The 24,635-nt window shown below is 34.9% G+C and overlaps 2 protein-coding genes across 17 annotated transcripts in view; one reads left to right on the forward strand and one right to left on the reverse strand.

The window, feature by feature from the left end:
* Positions 1-14,127, reverse strand: part of CIP2A (cellular inhibitor of PP2A) — a 34,234-nt gene extending 20,107 nt beyond the window's left edge. Inside the window, exons 1-8 of the mRNA XM_047724024.1 lie at positions 13,867-14,127; positions 9,821-9,968; positions 7,685-7,797; positions 6,764-6,858; positions 6,158-6,254; positions 5,283-5,405; positions 4,987-5,132; positions 2,289-2,364 (exon numbers count right to left, since the gene is read on the reverse strand). Coding sequence (XP_047579980.1) covers positions 2,289-2,364; positions 4,987-5,132; positions 5,283-5,405; positions 6,158-6,254; positions 6,764-6,858; positions 7,685-7,797; positions 9,821-9,968; positions 13,867-13,974 — 906 coding nt within the window. The 5' untranslated portion in view covers positions 13,975-14,127. The remainder of the gene's footprint in view (positions 1-2,288; positions 2,365-4,986; positions 5,133-5,282; positions 5,406-6,157; positions 6,255-6,763; positions 6,859-7,684; positions 7,798-9,820; positions 9,969-13,866) is intronic.
* A 96-nt stretch (positions 14,128-14,223) lies between these two features.
* DZIP3 (DAZ interacting zinc finger protein 3) overlaps positions 14,224-24,635 on the forward strand; it is a 117,108-nt gene continuing 106,696 nt past the window's right edge. For 6 of the 16 annotated variants that reach the window (XM_047723903.1, XM_047723950.1, XM_047723994.1 and 3 more), the window contains exons 1-2: positions 14,224-14,467; positions 17,439-17,485. The gene's annotated coding sequence lies outside the window, so the exon portion shown is untranslated. Of the gene's footprint in view, positions 14,468-14,582; positions 14,725-16,562; positions 16,586-17,438; positions 17,486-24,635 lie in introns of those variants that run through there. The other 10 variants (XM_047723961.1, XM_047723873.1, XM_047724011.1 and 7 more) reach the window with 4 other exon arrangements.

Below are 24,635 nucleotides of genomic sequence, written 5' to 3' on the forward strand. Positions count from 1 at the left end.
GCTCAAACCCAGGACCTGCGATCATGACCTGAGCCGAAGGCAGCGGCTTAACCCACTGAGCCACCCAGGCGCCCCTCATATACACTTCTTAAGTATAATGTACAGAAGTAATAAATCACTAGTACAAAGGTGGATGGTTTTTCCAAGGTGAACATACCTGTGTAAGTAGCAGATCAAGAGAATTCTACTAAAACTCCTGAAGTCCCTTGTGTACCTCCCAATGTCTCAGTCACTACTCTTCGTCAGATTTCTGACACTGTAGATTAATTTTATCTTAGCTATTCTTGCATCTTCGCATTTCTACACTTTTTAATCAGCTTGCCAGTTTATATAAAACAAGTCACATGGAACTTTATATATAAATAGAATCTTACAGTGCATACCCTTCCTTCCATCTGACTTCTTGAGCTCAGCAGTAGGTTACTGACATTCACTCATATTATCGCACACAGTTGCACTTTACTCATCCTAATTGCTGTGTAGTTCTCTAATATACAGATGCACCACAATTTATCTGCCCATTTCACTATTAATAGCATTTGGATTATTTCTAATTCTTGCCTTATAGGAGAAGTACAGCTATACACGGCCTTTGGTGAATGTATGTATTTAATTATTTGGGTGAGTGAAATTGCTGGCTCATGCTCTATGCATGTGTCCAAAATTTCTAGATAATACCTATTTTCATAAGTGGTTGGGCCAATTTTCAGCCCATGAGTACTACAACCTTATGGGATTTTTGTATTCTCATCTATATTCAATGCTATTCATATTTTTAATTTTAACCACCTGGTGGGCACATAGTAGTATCACATTATCATTTAAATTTGCATTTCCCTATAGATTAATAAAGTTGAACAGCAATTTCATATTTATTGACCAATTCTTTTTGTTGTTCAGATTATCTGTTGAGCTCAGTGTTTCTTTGATTTATAAATACACGTTTTTAAATATATATAAAATAATAAATACATATATTTTAGATCAGAGTACTTTGTTGTATACATGTATCTTAGATCCCTTTTCCCACGCTGTGGGTTGCCTTCCACTGTGTCACTGGCAGTCTTTATCAACTTTTTCCTGTATAGCTTGTGCTTTTGTTTCCTATTTAAAAAGATCTTTGTCTTTCTCAAGGCTGTAAAGATATTCTGCTAGGCATTTCTTCTCTAAGTTTACTGTTTACCTTTCAGATGTAAATCTACAGTCTTTCTGGAACTGATTTTCACATTTGATGTGAGGTAGGAAACAAAATTCATTTTTTTCCCATATGGATATTCAGTTGACCCAGTATCATTTACTGAAATGACCATACTTTCAGAAATGCACTGTTATCATTCAGGAGACCATATGTTATGGTTTGGTTTTTTTTTTTTTTTTTTTAAAGATTTTATTTATTTATTTGACAGAGAGAAATCACAAGTAGGCAGAGAGGCAGGCAGAGAGAGAGGAGGAAGCAGGCTCCCTGCCGAGCAGAAAGCCCGATGTGGGGCTCGAACCCAGGACCTGGGATCATGACCTGAGCCGAAGGCAGCGGCTTAACCCACTGAGCCACCCAGGCGCCCCTATGGTTTGGTTTTAAACTGTACTCTGTTTCAGGGGACTAGCTGTCTATCCCTATGACAGTACTGTGCTGTTTTAATTATTACAGCTTTATAGTAAGTCTTGGTATTCTGGTAGTATTTAGAAGTCCTCTAACATTGTTAATTTTTTTCAGATAGCACTAGTTATTTTTAGACTTTCCCAATGTCCACATAACACCAAAATCAAAACAAATACAAACACAAAAAACACTAAAACCTGGAATGAATTTGAAACTCTTCTAATCTATGAACTTGGTATATCTGTATTATTTAGGTCTTTTATATCTCTCAATGTTTTATAATTTCAGAGTAGAGAACTTGTATGTGTTTTTTTGGATTTATCCCTAAGCATCTGACATTTTAAAAAATCCGAAAATAGTATCATTTTTAAAACTGCATTTTCTATTTAACATTTTCTACATGTCTTTTGATGAGCTTATTGGCATGTTTATCTTGGCTATGTGGTTTAGGAGTCGAATTGCTGTGTCACGGTACACATATATTCATTAGGTACCGTGAAACAATTTTTAGTACCGTGAATGAAGACTTGAGAAGGGCTCTAGAGTATTGGTAATGCTATATTTCTGATCTAGATAATGGCTATATGACTGTGTTCAATTTGTAAAAATTCAGAGAGCTGCAAACTTAAGATTTTTCTGCACATTACAGTTTTCAAAAGTTTAAAACAAAAGTCGTATTTTTACGTACCTTTGAAGAAGAATCAGGGTCCTTTCCATTAAGAAGACCTAGTACTTGATTGAGACATGAAGAAAAATGCTCATACCTAAGTTTAAAAATATACATCAAATGATAATTATGAAACTGGCACATCAAAAGGATTTATATACAAAATAAATATAAAACTTAAGCATATTTTCTTTCATCTATTTATTTTGAGCTTCTAATATAGAATAGTCATTGAAAAATTTATACTTAAAACTTAAAACATTCCACCACTATGATATACATAAATTGGCTGTTATTTTTTGAACAGTGAAAAAACAATGATTCATGTGGCAATAAATAAATCATTGAAACTTTCAGTACTTCGATTTTTTAAAAAGATTTTATTTATTTATTTATTTGAGAGAAAGAGAGAGAGAGAGAATGAGAGAAAGCACGAGAAGGGGGAGGGTCAGAGGAAGAAGCAGACTCCCTGCCGCGCAGGGAGCCAGATGTGGGACTCAATCGCAGGACTCAATCCCGGGAATCCAGGATCATGACCTGAGCTGAAGGCAGTTTCTTAACCAACTGAGCCACCCAGGCGCCCTGATTGCTTTTTTTTTTTTTTTTTTAAAGCTACTTTCAGTTTGTAAAAATTCAAAGAACATGAAATATTCTAATAAACTAGGTAACTATTTATTTATAAAGCACTTAGAACAGCTAGATATTATATCAGGTTCTGCAGATACAGAGGTAAGGAGCAGGGCCCTGTGTTACAGAACTCTAAGAGCTACTAGAGGTACCACCCACATCATTGTCTATGTGACTAGTGCATCCTGTATTTGGGAGAACGATGCTCTGTGAGAGAGCTAACAGTCTAAGAATGAAGGCGGAAACATAGAATATTGTATAATGTAAAATATAACACTATCATGGAGAAATATATAGAATGCTAGGAGGATGAATATTGAATCCAGACTCAGTGTGGCAGGCCTGATCAGATGAGGTTTCCCACACTTGAATCTTAAAAAATAAACAGGAATTAGATATATAAAGCAAAAATTATTCCAGCTTTCCAGCAGAAGTACTTCAGAGGAAATAGCACATGGATACACAAAAGGCATTTCTAGCAAGTTGAAGATTCTATTTACTGTCTGAAGTGATGAGGGGGAAGTAGATAAGAAAATGTAAAGAAACAAGGCTGAGCAGTTCCCAGAGATCAGATTTTAGAGGGCTATACTGAGAATTTTGTTTACCTTGAATGCAATGGGAAGATCATAGCTTGTAGAAGGGACATATGGTTGGAGGAAATGTTGAAAGTCAAATTTAAGTGAAGGGAGTCAATGGGATAGGAGACATTGAAGAGACAAAAGATACTGTTTAAAAAAATAGGACAGAATGAGATTTAATGTATGGAATAAAGGGATGTGTTTTTTAAAGATTTATTTATTTATTATTTATTTATTTGACAGAGAGATAGAGAATAAAAGTAGGCAAAGCAGCAGGCAGACGGAAAAGGAGAAGCAGGTTCAGTGCTGAGCAGGGAGCCCAATGCCGGGCTCGATTCCAGGACTCTGAGATCACAACTTGAGCTGAGGACAGCTGCTTCACCGACTGTAACACCTAGGCGTCCCAAAGTATGTGTTTATAAGCAAAACAAGATGACACTAACAAGAGCAAAAATTTGAAAAAATTCCAATCAGGCGGGATTCAGTTTGGTTTTTTTTCCCATGAAACAAAGATAAGGTCATCTTCTGAGTGAAAAGTGGCAAGAGCCAAGTAGTAAACATTTGAAACGGCCACTGTAGGAAATGTGAAAAAAAGCTGGGAATAAATATGAGAAGTTCTGTCCAGATAAAGTTAGAGAAAGTGAATATGTAGAATACAAATTCATGAAGTGTGATTTTCTCAGGTTTTGATTAATTGAACTCTTTGAAGCAATTTCTACAATTTCTTAACCCATGACCACAAAGCAGCAGAAGCATTGGGAAAATTTAACTTAAGATATAAAAAGGCCATGGGTTTCTGGGGGGCTCAGTCAGTTAAGTGTCCAAGTCTTGACTTTGGCTCAGCTCCCGACCTCAGGGTTGTGAGATCTAGCCCTTTCTTGGGCTCTGCACTGGGTGTGCAGACTTCTTAGTATTCTCTCTCTCCACTCCTTCTGCCCTTTCCCTACCCCTAAAAAATAAAAGCTATTAAATGGCCATGAGCTCTTTGGAAAACAGTTGATAACTGATCTCAAAAGATAAATGATCACATGAAATGCCACTAAGATAGAATGGGCATATAAACATATGTTCTCATTTTACCTTATGATAGAAGAGAGGCACGTGATGAAGAAAATGCTATTCATTTTTATGCAAAAAAGACAAATATACTGACATGAATGTCCCTATAATAACAATGTCTTTCCAAAAACTGTAATGTTCAAGATTTAAATCTGATGCTGGAAAAGATTAATCAAGATGTATACACTTTAGAGAGTGATACAACATTATTTATCTAAGACAAAGACTGAAACACACCCCTCTCCCATGTTCTTATACTTATACATTTTAGGCCAGAAAAGCAAAAAGAATGGGAATAAAGCACATCAAAACATTTCAATTGAGTCCCTTGTTCATTAGTAGAATCCCAGTTTACTAAATCTGAAAAGGCAGTTTTATTCATCACAAACATATCTTGGTTCATTGAAAAGAAAAACAAAACAAAGCAAGTCTTAAAATTTGTCAGAGAGCCATACCTGGTAAGATAATCAGCAATTTTAGGATTCTTAAGGAGATCCATCAATAGATCAACTGAATACTTCCTAGTTAATGTGCCATCACCGTTTATGAGTATATTAAATATTAGCTGAAAAGTCTGATGAATGTTTCGAGCATGGAACAGCTTAAAAGCAAATTAGGGAAAGTATATCATACAAAAAAATTTAAGTTGACACCATTCTAAAGCTTAACAAAGTCTCAGTAACTTTAAAAATATCAGAGAATATAAATTTCAAAACTATTTTCAAAAATAATAAAAATAAATCATATTTACCTTTTCCCCAACCTCTTCATTTAATGTCAAACTGGATAATATTGAAAGTGCAAACACAACCACAGTTAAACTACTATGGGCCAGGAAACTTATAAGAGTTCGATAAAAAGATTTCACATTATTCTGAGAAAGAAAAAAATTTTTAAATAAATTAGAATAAAAAATGATTATTTTTATATTTTGGTTTAGAAAGTGTATCTTGCACAGAGTAGGTAAACTTTTATTAAACATCCTTATCAATTTAAGATATTACTCAAACACTTCTATGGCTCAAGACAACTTCCACCTCCAAAGTACCTCCAATACATAAACAAATGAGATACTGTTTAATTTGAAATAAACAGGTAATATTGGATATCGCACAGCAGGGGACTTATTCACAAAATACCTTAGAGAATCAATGAACTTTCTTGATTTGACATATTTCTAACAGTGGTTCAGCTAACCTAACTCGTGTGCCTTCACTCATTACAAGTGCTAGTAGTTGTAGTCATTTATTCATGGATCTTTCTGGTGGAGTTGCCAATGATTTTGTGGATATATAAGATCTGAGGCAAATGAGATTGCCAGCGATGTGTGTCCTTTCTATTAGTACAAAATACTTTAGCATATCTTGAATTATTCAGCGTAAGAAATAATTGGATGCTGTAGAGAAGGAAAACTTCTAGTACTCAACATTTTTATTAATACTTACCATCTTAAATACAACATGTGCAAAGGTTGGAACACATCAAGTTAATTATGTGTCAATCTGTTCCTTAAGTTTGATGAGTCAGATGGATGAGACATGAGAATTCTTGTTAATTTTTTTTAAAGAAAAATATGGACATAATTTTCTTTAAGCATAGAACCCACCACGAATATGCAAAACTTACCAAAGTCTTTATGTATGTTTGAACAGAAAGATTGTGTCGACAAAGATTTGCCAGTAATCCTAGACAAGGCATTGTTAACTCATCTTCAGAAGACTGACTGTTGTTTTAAGGAAGATAATAAAAGATAAAAGCATTAAGTTCATTCTAAATTACTCTATTTTATAGTAATTTAAACTCCTTTCTTTATGCAAAAATGATTAACATGTGAAGACAGTCAAGCTTTGAATATTGACCATTCATTTCATATTCTGAAACTAAGTGATCTTATTCGGTTATAGCACAGAAATATGGAAATAATTGTCAGAATGACCATGTTCTATCTCATTCATATATTCTCCTATCAAGATTAAACATAAGCATAAAATTTTCAGTTGCAACAGTTTCTTTTCTGTTCAAATCAATTCATTTCATAAATTATTGTCATGAAAATTAAAGCTGGTTAATACCATTTGATCCCTGAAATCATCTAAAAGGAGTAAATAAGAATTAGAGTCCCACTCAATTTAAAAAGCTGGAAAATATTATCTAAGAAAAACCAAATTATTATAGTTTTACTTTAAAAATAAATCAATAGATTATTTGGTTACTGCTTGGTTGTGTACTCACATATGATCTATCAGGAAGGTAATTAATTCATCTATATTGGCACCAGAATGGAAAATTTTGACGTTGTATGTTAATCTCTGTAGAAGCTGAATGCACTAAGAATAAGAAAATACTAGTGAATATAAATATAAAAACATACTGTATGCTTTTAAGCATGGACTTCTAAGCACATTCTGAGCATGTCACCATTTTAGGAAGCAGAGTTTAGAGCAAGAATTTTTCTATTTCTTAAAATGGTTCTGCTTTTTAAACATAAAGTAATGAGACTATTAAGAATTTTAGGGCTCATCTCCTGATTCCACACATTTCTATACAATCTATCTCAGAGCATCTTGTCATCAACCTGGTTCACTTAACCATATTAAACATATACACAGGCTAAAACATATACATATATATTTTTTTCATATTTTGCCATCTTTAAAACCGCATGTCAGATTAATTGGTGATGTTTTCCTTTCTTGCAACTGATGGCATTTTAGGTTCAACAATATATCTGTATGAGACCTTTGAGTCTATGCAAAAGGAGACTAAATCTATAGCTTTAATTTTTTGTAGAATGTTTCCTCAGCAGACTGGGACTAGATGCCAACCCAATTTGCAATTTTAATACGAATAGCTTATATCTCAAAATGTTTACATCTGTGTTTTTAAGTCTGTCAAAGTGATTAGATTTGCTTTTCTTCGAAACAAATTGTAGAGGTAGATAAGCTTCCTTTCTATAGAAACTTTTAAATAGTAGTACGTGTGTGATTAACCAGCTCTTAAATTTATTAATGGCAAGAACTGACCTATTCATGCAGGATTATGTCGGTAGATACACCATAAATTAGCAATTTACAATACATACTGTCAATTTTGATACGCAAATACAGAAAGAAAAACAAGTATAAGTGAAGAGTACTGTGTAGGTGTGTGTACCTGCAAAAACACCGAATCACTATGGCAAGTGCTGCTCCGACAAACCACTCCTGCCAGTACGCTATTCAGGTTATATGTATTCTGAAGACAGTCTCTGGTTTCATTGTCTACAGCTGTAAATTAAGATAAAATGGCACAAAATATCATTTTTCTATATGATCTTCATGAATAAAAGATAAATAATTTTAAGTTTATTTCATATTAAATTTACTGTGCATAAGAATACCAAGTATAATATGGCTATTTTATTTATAATTACCTTCCAATTCAGAAGTTTAATCACAGAAATAGTATGAGCTGGAAAAGGAAAGGGAATATGAGCTTTTCCATTTTTGTCAGTAAACAAATGATTTTTCTATGTGGACTAAATTAATTTAAAGGAAAAAACTTGCTTTACATATTTGGAAAAGTTTCGCAATTTAAAGATAATCATCTCAATTTTTTCGTAATTTAAAACTGCTCTAGAGAATAAGTCTATTGGGTGCCTGAGTGGCTCAGTCCTTAAGCATCTGACTTCAGCTCAGGTCATGATCCCAGGGTCCTGGGATTGAACCCCACATCGGGATCCCTGCTCAGCGGGAAGCTTCCTTCTCCATCTCTAACTCCCGTGGCTTGTGTTCCCTCTCTCCCTGTCTCGGTCTAATAAATAAAATCGTAAAAAAAAAAAAAAAAGAGTAAGTCTATTAACTAAAAAATAAAACTTTCTAGTATCGGCCATCGAACTGAAAAATGACCTGAAAAGTCTGAGAATTAATTCAACAGAAATACACCAATATTTGAGCAAAAATACATAAAAATATATTGATTCTGAAGGCAAAAACTTGAAAAAGAGCATACATGAGTACTCACCATTAGGAGAGTACTTGAATAAATTATAGTACTCTACAATACGGTACAAGGCAGCTATTAAAAAGACATCAATATGGAAAGATAGCTAACATATGTTGAGTGCAAAAAAAAAATCTGATGCTTTGCAACACCATTTCTTTAAAAATAACCAAAATTATTTGTTAATTGGTCACCTCGGTGGCTCAGTTGCTTAAGGTCTGTCTTGGGCTTATATCATAGTCTGGGGGTCCTGGGATCAAGCCTAGGAGTTGGGCTCCTTGCTTGGTGGAGAGCCTGCTTCTCCCTCTTTTCTGCACTCCTCCCCCCCACCATGCGCGCGCTCTCTCTCTCAAATAAATAAAATCTTTAAAAAAGTATGCTAGTTTATTTGATCTAAAATAATTTGTTATAGCATTGAAAAAGATCTAGAAAGACACCTATCAAACCATGAAGAAATATTATCTACCAAAGTGGAAATGATAAGAAGAGTTGGTGGTGATGAGTAAAGACATTCTATTTTACTCTGTATCTGTGCTAACTTGTTAGACACTAAGCCAGAGAGACTATTTAAATTTAGATCAATTAGATCAATTAAAAATTAAAGATTTAGTTCTTTAGTCTACTACTTACAGTACAAATGCTCAATAGTTCTATGTGGCTAATGACTACTATAATGGAAAATACACATATAGAACATTTCCATCATCATAGAACATTGCACTGGACATGATGATCTATGTTCATATTCCTTGATCACTGGGATTTTTTTATAACAAGCATGCATTAATTTTATCATACAAAGAATTATCTCCCCTCTATTCCCAAGCACACATCAAGGAAAAGGGTACCCATGAAATGAAAATTTAAAAACTAAAGATAGAAAAAAGTAGAAAAAGCAACACCTGCATTTTTACCCTTAGCTCTGAGATTGGTGTAGTCTATCAAAAAAGGATTTTTTTTTTTAATCACTAGCTATGACTTTTCTGAGTGATGTAATACAAGCATTATGTGCATATATTTTTTAAATTCAAAAGTAGGCCAGCATTTCCCAAGACACATTCTTTTCTGTAGACCCCTGAACCTTTGTTATGCTTTAGATTCTTTGTTCCAATAATTTCAAGAAAGGATGTGAACAATATTCTTTTTATAAGGGATCCACAATGCAAAAAGTTCTGAAAGATCCAGCAATGAGAAAATCTTTTGAATGTGAATCATTCTCCAAAAGATACTATAACTCAATACACCCTTTACAAATATATTAAACTCAACATCTTCTAGAAAATGTGAAAGAAAAAGGAAATACATTACCTAGTTGAGATAGCAAGCTGATGATACTTAAGACCAGTGGTGCACTTATGCTTGGGTCTTCAAGTAGCTCCACAAGGCAACTCAAGCATTCACTTGGTAATATCTGATTTGGTGTAAACAATCGTGTGAGTTTCTGCCCAGAAATTACCTACAAAACAGTAATTAAAATGTGTTAGTTAAGAATTGGCAATTTCCATCCCTTCTCCAAGCAAATAAGAACTGTTTTCCAAGGTGCCCCTGCCATGCTTTTTTCCAATTTAGAAAAGTCAAATGCCATTCCTTCTGCCTGGAAGATTACCTATACCTTTTCTCCCTAGCTAATGTTAAAATTCAGATCCAAGTTTTAATTTGTTTCCTCCTGACCCTCTTTCATCAACTAGGTTAGGTTTGTCTATTACACTATCCTATAGCACATTATACTTTATTTTATGAGCTGACAAACTTTGACAACATAGCAATATTTATCCTCTTTAGTACACTGAACACCCTGAAGGCATAGGGTATAAATCAACACTCTATTGCAATATATTTATTGAGTAATTATTGAGTAAATAAGTTCCAGTATGTGCATTCCACCTATTTTGAGGGAGGCAATGCAAAGTAAAAAGTAGCTAAATCCAAAGGTTTAGCTTTGGGACCAACTATGTGGTTACTCTTTTTGCTCCCTCTAAAGATAGTAGCTGAGCTCAGAAGTTAGAGATTACAAAAATAGAATTTTTAAAAAGAAAAGTTTTTAAGTAGCCAGGTCATGCATACACAAATTTTATTCCAGGAACCTAAGATCATGACCTGAGCAGAAATCAAGAGTCAGATGCTTAAATGACTGAGCCACACAGGCACCTTGACAGCCAGGTATTTTCAAAAGGCTTTTTGAATTTCATTAAAAGCCTAACTTTTCTATAAAACAAAGTATCTTTTCTATAAGGATAGAAAAACAATTAGTTACCTGAGAACTAGATAAAATCTAATTCAAACACTTTTATTTTTAAAAAGATAAGGTCTAAACAGGCTGTTTTAATATCCCTCTAAACTTTCCTTTCTGTATCTCTTTTATTCCCTCCCCCAGATATCAGTTTTTCTTCTAAAGCTTTGCTGATATCGGGGGTGCCTGGGTGGCACAGTGAGTTAAGCGTCTGACTCTTGGTTTCAGCTCATGTCATGATCTCAGGGTCCTGGGATCCATCCCCATTTCGGGCTCCGAGCTCAGTTTAGAGTCTGCTTGAGATTCTCTCTCCCCCCTCTTCAGCTGCCCACTCATTTCATGTTCACTCTCCCTCTCTTTCTCTAAAATAAATAAATCTTAAAAAAAATAAAAAAGAAAAGAAAAGAAAAAGAGTTTCAAAGTATCTGTTCCCAAGGAGCATGTATTTTAATATTAAAATCTAAAAAGAAAAAACAGATCCAGTGGTGAAATTACACATCGACAGTAGATATTTGGGGAGTAAGGAATAATCTGATTGCTCTTTTGCCTACCTATGAAGTTACACCTCCACAATTAAGACATTTTTCTGCTTTAAATACAATTTCCCTCAGGAAGAGACCTGTATTTCAACAATGTAAGTACTCTGCCATGTAATATTTATTTATTACAAGGTAAAATGTAAAAATCGCTTTAAAAATTTTCTTCTTTACTTGGATGTTCCCATGCAAATAGAATTTATTTTAGTAATAACTAATATTTCAGCACTTAACTTTGGCCTAAGCATTGTTCTATATATGTTAATTCTTTTCACCTTCATAATACCTATATGCTAGGTGCTGTTTTGCTGATGAGTAAACTGAGGCATACACCAAGACAGCAGCGTAACTGAAAGTAATCGTTCCTGAATCTGTGCTCATAATCATTATGTAACATTAGTGCTATAAAAAACCATTAAGAATGAGACCAGCTCAGCTCTGCCAAGCATAAAAAAATTCAAAACTCAGGTTCTGCAGGGGGCTATAAAGAAAAAATATTGCAGAAGTGCAGCATAATAGCAAAATCAATCTTCTCCTTTTACATGGTAGCCATTTCTTTGTATGCTCAGATATTGCTCTCATGAAGTATGCACAAAGATATTTACCATTAACATCACCCACCAAAATGGTTAAAATTTAAAAATCTGAAAACACCAAGAATCTATGAGAATGAGTGTCAGCAAATTTCATGTATTGGTGATAGGAAGGTAAAAATGGTGTAATCTGTGGAAAACTGCTTGGCAGTTTCGACTAAAACTGAACATCAACCTACCATAATCAATCCCACTCCTAGGTACATAAATGAGAGCCTATATCCAAAAAAAGTAAGAAAATGTTTACAACAGATTTATTCAAAATTCCATCCAGACCTAGAAACCCAAATGCCCATCAACAGGAGAATGTCTATAAGCCTATAAGCTATGGTACATTTATACAGTGGAATCCTACACAGAAATAAAAAAAGAATAAATACTACCACATGTGCGAAATGAATAAATTTCACAGATTTATAGAATCGAAGAAACCAGACACCAAAGTACATATCTTATGAATCCACTTATCTGAACGTTATGAGAAGGGACAATTGAAAAAACCTTATAGGGGACTGGAAATATTCTGTACTGTGGAACAGGTGGTAGCTACTTGTACTGTATATGTATGTTAAAAACCCCAACTCTTCACTTAAGATTAATGCATACTATGCACTGTATGTACATTACCTCTCTAAATGGCAGAAAAGTTTTCAGTAAACCCCTTAAAAGTTCCGGAGTGCAGTATCAAGAAGTCAGTCTCTATGCCTCAAATTTCTCTGAGTCTCCTTCAATTCACTATAACATGGCTCTCAGATTCAAGGCATACCCATTTTTTCTCAAAGAGAAGTAATGTTTCAGATTGTTATTCAAAATGCTGTACTACTACTTAAATAAAACTGCTCATTCTGTGGCTTCTGGAACCCCCTAGGACATTGTACTATTCTGAGAAGCAAAGCCTGAGCATTTAACAGCTAGCATCATAATTATTAGGTTTGCAGGGATTTGTGAAATAATGAATGAAAAAAGAAAATGTACTCAGGAAGGGCGGGCACCAAAGTCATGAAGAGGAGCATCAGTGAAGCCAGAGAAAATGAAGGCATATTTAATGCTGCAATTGTCTTCTCTCTGTAGTATGTATTTTGCTAATCTTTGGTAATTTAGCTTTATATCCTATATCCTATATCATTGTTAATACAACAAAATAGAATATATTGTAAAATTATCTTCAATTCTACGTTAACAGAAGCTGTGAGAGAATTAAAATAAGCTTCGATTGAGCTAAATTGTTTATTAAACTGAGGTCATTGTTTGTTGGAATTCCATGAATATGTAATAAATGACAGATTAAAACCTTAAAAACAAACAGGAACACAGAAAGCTGTGAATAAGTGACCTAGACACAAATCAATGGAACTAAGAAAAAGTAAAAGCTATTTAGCAATTTAGGTTTGAAAAACTGTGAGCAATATATTTTGGTAAAAAAAAAAAAAAGGATTATGGTTACTGGTGAGATTGCTTCTGAACTCAAAAAAGTTAAAAAAAATTTTTTTTCAAATTTTAGTTCAACATGAGTTATAAGAAAAGCAGTAAGCAACTGGTTCATATTGTAAACTGCCTAAGGGACAAAGAATAAAACAAGTTTAATCGTCACTTCCCATCACCTCCGCCACCGAGAATTCCTGTGTATTCTATTCTGTAAGGGCTCTGTTGCGATGGAACGAAGGAAAACATACAGCTCCGAACTTTCTCCTCTACCAATCCCAAACACAGCTTAAATTCCCCTTTTGTCACACCGTCCCCTCTTCCTAGGACTTTGAGTAGTCACACTTCACTCTAGCTGCAGTCAGCTGAACGTGGAGGGACATGGGGCGGAGCAAGAAGATGGGTAGGAATTCAAAGCTGACCCCTGCTTTCCTTACTAATGCAAAATTACACCTGAAGGAGCGAGGAGCAGTCCTTCCTCTCCTAGGCAGGGGCCGCTACACTCCGGCCACACCGTGAACTAAGAATTTCTACAGGGAAGCCCGTCTAGTCCCTCACCCCAGAGCCCCTCACCTCCAAGTGCCGCAAAAGCTGGGTGGCATTCGCCTCCGACTTAACGGCTTTATACTGACTGATGGTCAGGAGCAAGGACTTCAAGCAGGCAGTGGAGTCCATTGGCATCCTCCTCAACCCCTCCTGGGGGCCGCCACCAGCCCTCTTCGGCCTCCAGCTTTCGCCGCGCTTTTTTTGATTTTTCAGCTCCACCCCCTCACTCCCGATGCTTCCGGTTCCGGTAGAGCTCCGGAAGTCCCTTCCTCCCTGGGGAACGGCTTTCAATGAAGAAAGGGGAGAAGTGGGGAGGAGGGTCGAGGAAATCTTTGGGTTCACCAAGGGGGTTGGGAGCTGTCCTTCCAGAACCCCCTTCCCACTACCCACCGTGTCTTCGCTTAGCTATAAAGCCGCGAGGTTTCAGCTTCGAGATTGCGCGGAGACGATAAATCTCGCGAGAACTCTGATTGCGGCTCAACTTGCGAAGGGGCGGTTAGGCGCAAGGGGGTCCTTGTTCGTCAGAGCTCTCAGTTTGTGTTTGCTTCTTCGGCCTTCACGCTGGATGGCCGGTTTTTCTTTTGTACGTGAACTTGAGAAAAGGTCGCTTCCCCCTAGTCTAGACACGGTGAGGAGCTCTGAGGAGAACCTTGGGCTCTAGATTTTGAGGCGGCCTGGGAGGGTCCTCTTTTTAAAATCTCTCCTGTGTCCACCCTTTCCACCCAGGAATGTTTGTTTTTCAGAGTAAACCTATGACTATCGGGATTCTGTGTCAAGGTAGTCATGCCCTTAAGATAGTCATCAAACTTACTCCAGAAAGCTAGGTCCTGGTGACTTCAGGGCCAGGTCTTGCTGCGGAGGGTGTTCTCATTAGCGTCAGTTTTTGTAAGTGAAGCTATCTATTTTTATCTGGCATGATCAAATGTTTTCTGAATCTCGGTGTCTACGAATATGGCACTGTCGTTTGCGGTTTTTGATAAGATAATTATTGTGCATGTGTGTATAATAAACTGAATAGCTGGTTCTGGAGGTTTTTTGTTTTGTTTTGCTTAATGTATGCTAATGGTGAATTTAGCTTTAAAAACCAGTTTGGAGAAAATTGTAAGAGTAGAGTCCAGGTCCTTTTAATTAAATCATTCGTCATTAATCATGTTTTGTCAATGAAAAAATACTTTTTTACATCACTGCATTTCTAAAGGGAGGATTTCTTTTTATATTAAAAAAATTTAGTTAAATCTGAAAACAATCTAGCCACCTGAAACATACGTGTAGAAATAACTGGGTAATTAATATATCTATGCTTTCGTTCATTCTGTAAACAATTATTGATTGTAAAACGGGTTAGAAGTCAGGAGAGAACAAAGTTGACGAAGTATCCCCTGCTGGGAAGCAACTGTCTAATTAGAGAAACGTACTAAATAGGTAGTACATATGGAATTCATGTAAGTTAGAGGCATCATGCGGTTATTTAAAGAGTGAAGGCAGACTGTACTTACAAACTAGTTCCACCTTTTACTATGTGACCATAAGGCAGATTCTCACTGCTTCAGTTTCTTCATTAGATAAAATCGGGCTAACATTAGTACCTGTTTAATAAGGTCAATAAATAATTCAGTAGATCGTTGAGAGCCTACAGTGTACTAGGTACTTGTCTAGGCACTAGAGATTTAGTGAATAAAAAATCCTATGTTATGGAAATTACATTCTGGTAGGGGGAAAAAACAGTAAGTTTTTAAGGAGAATGAGATGAAGAAAGAAAAACTAGCAGAATTCCTTTTGAGAGTAATGATGATTGGGAAGAAGAGAATTGGGAGGTCGGGATAGAGAAAGCAGTATTTGAGGAAGTGCTTCAAGGAATTGAAGGAGAGAGCCATATTGTCTAGGGGAAAAGGTCCTGAAGTGGGACCATGAAGTTTTTCAGGAAAAGCAAGGATTGCCACTATGACTGGAGTAGAGAGCAAAGGTGAGAGTAGCAGTAAAAATGAAGTCATGTCAGGTGGTGTAAACCATGGTGAAATGAGTTAATCAACTTAAAGAAATTTAGAGTAGTTACCTGGCATGATTACGTTTTCAGCAGGTTTTATTTACATCTTGGTTCATTGGCAAATGTAGTGACAGCAGTTTGGTTAGTGTTAGACTTTTCACTAATAATAGCAAATGCAACATCTTCATACTCATTCTGAGCCAAGGGAAAAGGTCAAAGCTGCTAGTTGTAAATGCCATCTTTCCTTAAAATCCTGCATTTTAACTTAAGCAGTTATATAAATTTTGTTTTTTCTTCTGTAAAATATTCATTTTAACATAAAATAATGTCTTTCTCAAAAAATCTTTAAAAATTGATGTTGAAAGTTTAGAAGGATGTACAATGATAGTAGCTGTGAGAAGCCCTCCATGTATTTAGGCAGAAATACATTTCCTAATGTGAGAAACACAGAGCCTTATTTTAGGCACCAAAAAAGGGGGAAGGAGGAAGAGGAGATGAAGCTTGGTCCGGATGGCTAAAGGCCTTATTGTTCTTGATCCTGAATTCAGTGGTGATTTTTAGTTTTTAGTTTGTTTGTTTGTTTTTATTTCTAGTTTTTAAATGGGGCCTGATCTAGTTAGGTTTGTGCTTTAGGTTGATTACCCTTGCATCTGGGTGGGCTATGATTTTGAGATGGATAAAGTTAGAAGTAAGGAGAATGTTCAATTTGCTGCAGCCTTTGCAAAGGATTACCAGGGCAATTGAAGTGGAAATAACAAAGAGGTAACAAATTTGAAAAATATATATGAGGTAAAATTGGTAGGACTTAGTGACTCTTACTTCAGATGTGAAGGGTGGGATTTCAAGTTTCTAGTTTGGGTGATTGAGAAGATACAGATATTGCTGAGGTAGTTAATAGTATTCATGTTGTGGTGTATGTTCAGTGAAATTTTATATAATTTATCATATAGTCTTGTATTAAGTTTCTTCCAGGGAATTATATAATTTTTGTTGATGTGACTGGGCTCTCTTTTTCTCCTTTAAAATTTTAATTTACTACTACTGTAAAAAAAAAAAAGCTGATTTTTGATACATCTTTTATCCAGACCCTGACTAAAATCTCTCATTAATTTTAATAGAGTTTTGCTTATACTTTCGTAGAATTTCTAGCTGCATATCATCTGCAAATCATAATTTCATCTCTTCCAGTATTTGCTGTCTTTATTTCATTAATGTACACCAAAAAAATGGAATAATTATGGTGATATTGAACATCTTAGTCCTTATTCATTGAGTGGGAATGACCAGTATTTTAACACTTAGTATAATTTGTGCTATTGGCTTGTAGTAAATAGACTTTCAAATGTTTAGTAGGAGATTGCCTTTTATACCTGTTTTATTTAAAGATTTTCCAAAATGTCTACTTAAAAAAAATTGTCAAATATTTGTTATAGATCTCATTTTCCACTTTAATGTGATAATGCAATGTATTGTGTTGCTGTTTTGTTCTTATTAAATGCTCACTTATTGAGCATTTATTATATGTCAAGTGGTATTCTAAGAATTTTATACTTACTAATTATTCTTCATAACAACTTCATGCATTAGGTACTATTACGATCTCCATTTTTTACAGGTGAAAAAGCTAAGGAGAGGTGAAATAATTTGCCCAGGGTCATACAGGTAATAGTAACAAGCCTTGTATTTGCTATGCTGCAAATATGTTATTAGAATTTTATATTTGAAATTTTTTTATTAATTTTTTAAATTCTTTTGGAATTTGTTACTTTTGAAAAATGAATCAGAAGCTTTTCTATTTTCTATGCTAAGAATGAGTATCACATTGGAATCATCTGATCCTTGTAGATTGTATGCAACTGGCCTATAAAAATCAAGCTTGATACCTTATTGATGTTAGATCTTTAGAAAATACTTGGATTTGTAAAATGATTATAGGTCTGATAACCTTTTTCTACCTTTTCTTGTGTTAAGTTTGGAAATAGAACTTTATTTTAACATAGCAACTATTTCTCTAGATTTATAGATGTTTTGATAGAAAGTTCTTCAGGATTCTAGTAATTCTCTTAATCTCTTCATTGTAGTGTTAAATTTCCTTTTTCATTGTAATGTTATCTGTATTTTTTCTTATTTGGGCTTTCTAGGGGTTTGTCTCTTGCATTCAGCTTTTTAAGAACCAGCTCTGATTTTTTTTATTGTTTTTCTTTTTGTCAGAATTATTAATTTTACTTTTACATTTATTAATTCCATCCATATACAGATTCTTCCTTTATTCTTTTTATAGTTTTAAAAAGTTTTAGGCTTAGAGTATTTACATATTATATGTGTATTTTGTAAAGAACATTTATTTCATGCCCACAGATTTTAAGACAATAGCTAAGGTGAGCGTCTGTATTTCATTTAAAAAGAAAAGTTAAATTAGTTTAACCAATTGGATACAATTTTTAAAAAATACTAATAATCCTTCATATTCAAAGAGCTAGATTCTGTTAGACAAACCAGAATAAGTGCTGTTGGGAGAAATAAGTTAGTTTTAGGAACACATGGTATTTTTTAGGGGAAAATATCAATCAGTATCTTAAAGTTTGGCCTAAAATTCCTTCTCTCCACAAATTTTTATTGCTGTCCTTTATATTTGCATAGATATTTTCCTTAATTTGTAGTTCTAGAAACACATTAAAGAGATTTAAAAAATAACTTGGTTAGGATATTACAACTCAATATTAGGGCTGTCTAGCTCCTTTATTTCTTTTGGAAAAACTTAACATGTCTTCAGTACTGAAGAGTAAAATGGAAATTTTTATTGTGTCATGACCAGGGCTTAAGTTCTGTTAGGTAAATCAGATTGAATGAAGATACAAATTTTTGACAGAGGTGCAAAGTGTATAGAATACTAAATGTTGTAATATGAGAATTATACCAGAGGTGTGAACATAAATGTATGTGGCTGATTGTTGGTTCACCCACATACATTTAATGAGTGCTTGAGTGGTAAGTACATTTCTGTGTGCTGGGGTTATAACAGTGAATCAAATAGACAAAAGTTTCTACCCAACTAGACCTTTTATTTTAATGTGAGATATAGACAACAAATAAGACCTATTAAGTAAAATATATGAAAGTAGTAGTAAATGCTATGGAGGGAAAAAAAAGAGGGATCAGAGGTATCAATCAGGATAGAGTGTTGGAATTTTAGATATTATAGCATACTGTTGAGTATTTGCTGCATAGCAAATCACCTAAGACTCAGTGGTGAAAACCATAAGCATTTATTTCTGTGGGTTTGACTGCAGTTGTCTGATCTAGACCTGATTTGGCTGAGAGGCTGCTTCAGCCATTTTGTAGGTAGAGGGTACTATATAGAGCTCAGTTTCAGTTATGTTGCAGTATCTACTAGACATCCAGGAGATGCCGAATGGGCTGTTGAATATATTATTTAATGTTAACAGAGAGGATAAGACTGAAGATAAAAATTTAAAGCCTTGAACCTAAATTATCAAGGGTGAGTACGAATAAAAACAATGAACCATAGGGTACTTAAATATTTAGAGGAACCAACAAAGAACATGAAGAAGTAATTGCCAGAAGATAGAGGTCATGTCTTTATTCTGTCGTTACCTGCAGTGATCAGTCTTAAAGTAATATGTGGGCTACTTTTGACCTCTAAAGGAGAACTCTAGATTGGCAGAGTCCTTCAGAGGACTTGCAGTGTGCAGAAGGATGGATAGTTTCATTCTCTAAATCAGTAATGAGTGCTTAAAGTTTGCCAGATGCTGTTGTAGGCAGTGGGGATAAAACAGAAGGATTAAAAAAATAATGATAATAAAAAGAAAATTCCTGACTTTGGGGGGCTTCTATTCAGTGGGGACATGAGGCCAGATGTAAAGTAGGGGACTGTAGGAATAAACAGCAGGTAGAACAAAAGTTCCATTGGCCCAGGTTCTCAAGATTCAAGGCAAAGAAATCTAGTGGTAGAAAACTGGCAGAGGTCTACGCATGGGGTTATTTAGATACCTTGTCTTACTGTGGTTAAAACAATTCAAATATTGATATTAAATCAATTTTGCCCTTTATGCCGAGCCAGAAAACAAAGTCTGTAGAATTTCAGCTCTCATTTTTCAGAAATGTTTCATTCAACACAAAGGTGAAGGCCTATTAAATAAGCCCAAATTATTCTCTTTTCATTTATTCTTCCTGTTTCTTTTCCCAATCAACTATTAAAATTCAGCTGAATCTCTAAATGATTTGCCAAACTGTAAAATTAACTTTTTCACTTTTCAAACAATCCATGATTTTTTTTTTTCTGTACATTTTACAGAAATCAGTTTTAGTCCGAATACATGGTTTGGATAATTTGGGTTAGTGTTTTTTTGCCCCATTTTTACATCTTTCATATCCTAGTAGCAGAAGGCTGCCTTTTTTTTTTTTTAACATAAGTATTATCGATTGTTTCTGAATCCAGTTTTGTAGATAAAGATAAGTGATAGAATTTTATTTTAAAATAAGGTACAGTAATCATTTTTAATTATAACTAGTATTTATTGAAGACCTACTTTGAACAGAGGAGAGTCCTTTGCATATGCCATTTTTAAATTTCTAGTCTTTCAGAAAGTAGATACTATTAAGTTCTTGGAAGGGGTAGATAACTGTTTCTTGAGGTAAAATGTGAAGTCGTTCTCCACTTTCCAAAGTGGAATATGCATGCCTTGGGGTATGTGAAGCTGTCAGAGTATGGGAGCAAATATTCAAATATTTTACTTTTTTTAATCTCATTGTTTGTTTTATATTATAGTAATACCTGCATATAATTCATAAATGAGCTGCTATTCATATATTTTCAGTGTATTCCTAGATTTATTGCTTTAGATACATGTGATCAAAAAAATTTAGAGACTTTTCCAAAATCATTAACCTTAACAGAGCATTTAGATATTCAATAATTATTGTTCATTTCAGTGCCACATGTAGTACCTGGCATTTTTCTGAATTGTTTTGTTGAACAAATGGATTCTCTTAGCAAAAACTGATGAGAGTAGTGTATTATGAAATGTTAATATGTTTTATCTTTGCAGCATCATTTACTAACCAGTAAGACCATGTAAATAGTTTTGAGTATTAGTCTTTATGCACATTATTTAGTTCAGCTCATAATTGAACACCATGCTTACATAAAGTTACATACTGCACTTAATGAGACATAGTGGAAAGAACATGGAATTGGTAGTTGGTGAACTTGGGCCCGAGTTTCTGCTTTTATTAATTTATTAGCAATATGAACTCTCTAACCCTCAGTTTCTTACTTTTAAAAATGGATTACAGTAATGTTTTTATTTCGGAGTTGGGTATTCACACAAATGTGAATTCATTGTACATAAGTACTCAGCCTAGGGCTACACACATCGAAGCTGATGAAAGTAATTTATTTTTGATGAAATAAAAGCTTATATACCCAATTAATTTTATGACATAAAACTCTTCCTAACCCAAAGTTTGACTTACCTTCTCAACTAAATCTTTCTTACAAACATATTTCTTTCTGAGATAATGGGAGCCCATCAATGTTCTTACATTGGTAGAGCAGTTTGGATTTGGGTATTGTAGGCTTTGTCATTGGTGGTGAGAGTCAAGTGTATATTGTGTCCTCCACTTCCTTCTTGATTATCATCTCTACCTGTGTCATTTCTCAACATTCTGTCTTGTTCCTTTTCTTTTTTTTTCATTATTGTCTAACAACAGTAACGACAACATTACTGAAAATATTCCACTTTCAAAATTTGCTTACTGGTAACATGTACTCCTTTGAATGGTTTCTAGCTACATTTCGGAACAGTGTGGTTTTGGCAGTGCTACCCATAAATAAACTGAAACTGATGGGTATTTTAATACCTGGATTTTTTTTCTAGGTAAGTCCTAACCTGTGCATATTCATTGTAGGTACATTCCAAATATTGAAAACAAATTAAGATATATTCTATAGGTTTGTTGTGTAAGTCCAGAAGTAACTGACTGGATAGATCTGAAGAGAATTAAAAACCCACTTCTGACAAGCTAATTTTGGCAAAGATATGTCCTATTTTGGCAGATTTATAAGGGGTACTGTGTATACATTGCAGGGTTCTTGCTTTCTGACAAGCAGCCAGACAGGGTTAATAATGATTTTTGCAAAATGACAAGAGCTGAGATAGTGAATGCCCTGATCTTTTGGGGCAGGAAGGATCTTCAGTTTCTCAATACTTTTACAAAGATTTTCCAAGCATCATCCATCATTCCTGAAGTTTGCCTAAAAAAACCATTTTTCTTTGGGGTAAAATAATGTTTGGCTACCTGTGTCTAGGTACATTGTTGAACAAATGTAAAAATGGAAGAAATTAATGGAAAATTAGAAAACCAAATAGTCCATATGTTTTGTTCACTCTAAACACAGCTAGTAACAAAATAATCGTACAATCTGAGTCTAACTTGAATGAATGGTCCTAGCCATTCTAGTCTACTTGGAGCTCACACTTGAGAAATTAAGAGTTTCGGAGTGTTAAAGCCACAGAGCACCTACTTTATGACTTTAAAAGCCACAGGAGGGGCACCTGAGTGGCTCAGTGGGTTGGGCCTCTGCCTTCAGCTCAGGGGCTCAGGTCATGATCTCGGGGTCCTGGGATCCAGCCCTGCATTGGGCTCTCTGCCCAGTGGGGAGCCTGCTCCCCACCCCCACCACCGCCTGCTGCTCTACCTACTTGTGATCTCTCTCTCTCTGTCAAATGAATGAATAAAATCTTAAAAAAAAAAAAAAAGCCACAGGAATGGCTGTTGCTGCTTGCCTAGCAGACATAATCAGATCAATAATAGATAAAATGTTGGTTTTAAGGCAGTCCCATTACAAATGTCTTGGTTTACTCCTATAAAGTGTCCTTTTCATATTTTTTTAAAGCCTTGAAAAATTACTGCCCGTACAGATCAAAACATCTCACATCTCAACTTCAAGGAATTTGGAATTCTTTTGATAAAATCTAGCAGAAGTGGGGACGCCTGGGTGGCTCAGTGGGTTAAGCCGCTGCCCTCGGTTCAGGTCATGATCCCAGGGTTCTGGGATCGAGTTCTGCATCGGGCTCCTTGCTTGGCAGGGAGCCTGCTTCTCTCTTCACCTCTGCCTGCCTCTGCCTGCTTGTGTGCTCTCTCTCTCTCTTTCTGACAAATAAATAAATAAAATCTTTAAAAAAAAATCTAGCAGAAGTGTTAAGAAGCATTACCAGAGTCTATTTTGCTAATAGACCCATGAACTTCTATTAAGTGTACTTAATTCAGTGCTGATATAGTAAATCTAGCTTTTGAAAATGGCTATAAAAATTTTACCAAGTTGCATGTTCAAGGTTGTTTATTACAGCATTGTTAGTAATAACAAAAGGAAAAAAGAAATTAAGAGGAAGTGTTTATCAATAGTTGTCTGGTAAAATGGCATATCATGCCATGTTGGAGATATATATGTGTCCTGATGTGAAAAATGCAAGGTGCCAAATGTGCATAGTAGCTGCCATTTGTGCCATGTGGGATATATTTGGTAGATGTGGTTTTTTGTCCCAGCTCTTAAGCTCATTATTATCATTCCTCTCCATAATAGCAATTCTCCATCAAAGTAGAGAATTGGAAGAAAAGTGAACTGCTTGTGCTACAAATTTAAACAAGATTTGATGATGGTGATAATGATAGTAACATTTATATAGTGCTTACTGTGTCCGAGGTACTGTACTATTACATGTTTTAAACATTTAATCTTGATAACCTGTGAAGCTGGGACCACCTTTATCCCTGTTTTTCAGATGAGGAAACTGAAGCACAGATGTTGATAAGTTTCAAACAAAGTTGCACAGCCAAGGTGTGTCAGAGCAGTTCTGTATATCCTTGCAGACTGACTCCGTGTTTCTCTGCTCTTAAGTACCAGTGCTGTGCAGTCTCTCAACTTTTGACCTTGATGAAATCTAAATAAGATATTTTATGTCATTTCTTTCTTGTAGACAAAGATTTGCTTGTATTTGTACATGCTGCTTAAATCCCAGATAGTCTTACTGTTCTTCCTTAGAGCAATCTGTTATGTATTTTCTTAATCTTTTCACTTTTAATCAGTTAGGTGGTTTTCAACTGGGGCGTTTTGTCCCCCAGGACACATTTGGCAGAGTTTGGAGACGTTTTTGCTTTTCACAATGAAGCCGAGAGGTAGGATAGGTTTGCTACTGTCATCTATTAGGTAGAAGGCAGAGGTGCTCCTAAATATCCTAAAAATGCATAGTACATCTTCCCATAACAAAAAACCATCCAACCTAAAATGTAAATAGTGCCAAGATTGAGGAACTCTGATTTAGTGGGAAAAGAAAAGTTCTCATAACTGAATTTCTTTTCTGAAAAATACCAAGTATATTATTTTATTTTCAAGCTAATGGCATTGAGAAAAGTGAGTCTTATTTTTACTGTTTTTGCACACTTGATACTCCCTTTTTCTGTCTGGCATTGTGTGATCTGTAAGGGCCAGAAGGGTAGCGAATTCATAGGATATCTACTCACACATTGAAACATGAACTTGTTTGGCCCCTAACTTGATCACTTTATTGGGTGCCTTAAGATGAGCACTTGAGTGGATTTAAAAAACAATGTGTTCATATACTGTTTGGGGAGATGACAAGAGTGCTATAAGGTAAACATTTGAACGAATGATTAAACAATTGTAAGCAAAAGCTGTGTCCTCTCTGACTGAATAAGCACTTTAAAAATGGGAAAATCCTTTGCCATTAAAAAAAAAAGTTTGCTCTAATTTCAGGAGATAAGAGGGAAA

This window comes from Lutra lutra, chromosome 1 (assembly GCF_902655055.1).
Source record: "Lutra lutra chromosome 1, mLutLut1.2, whole genome shotgun sequence".
Taxonomy (NCBI): domain Eukaryota; kingdom Metazoa; phylum Chordata; class Mammalia; order Carnivora; family Mustelidae; genus Lutra; species Lutra lutra.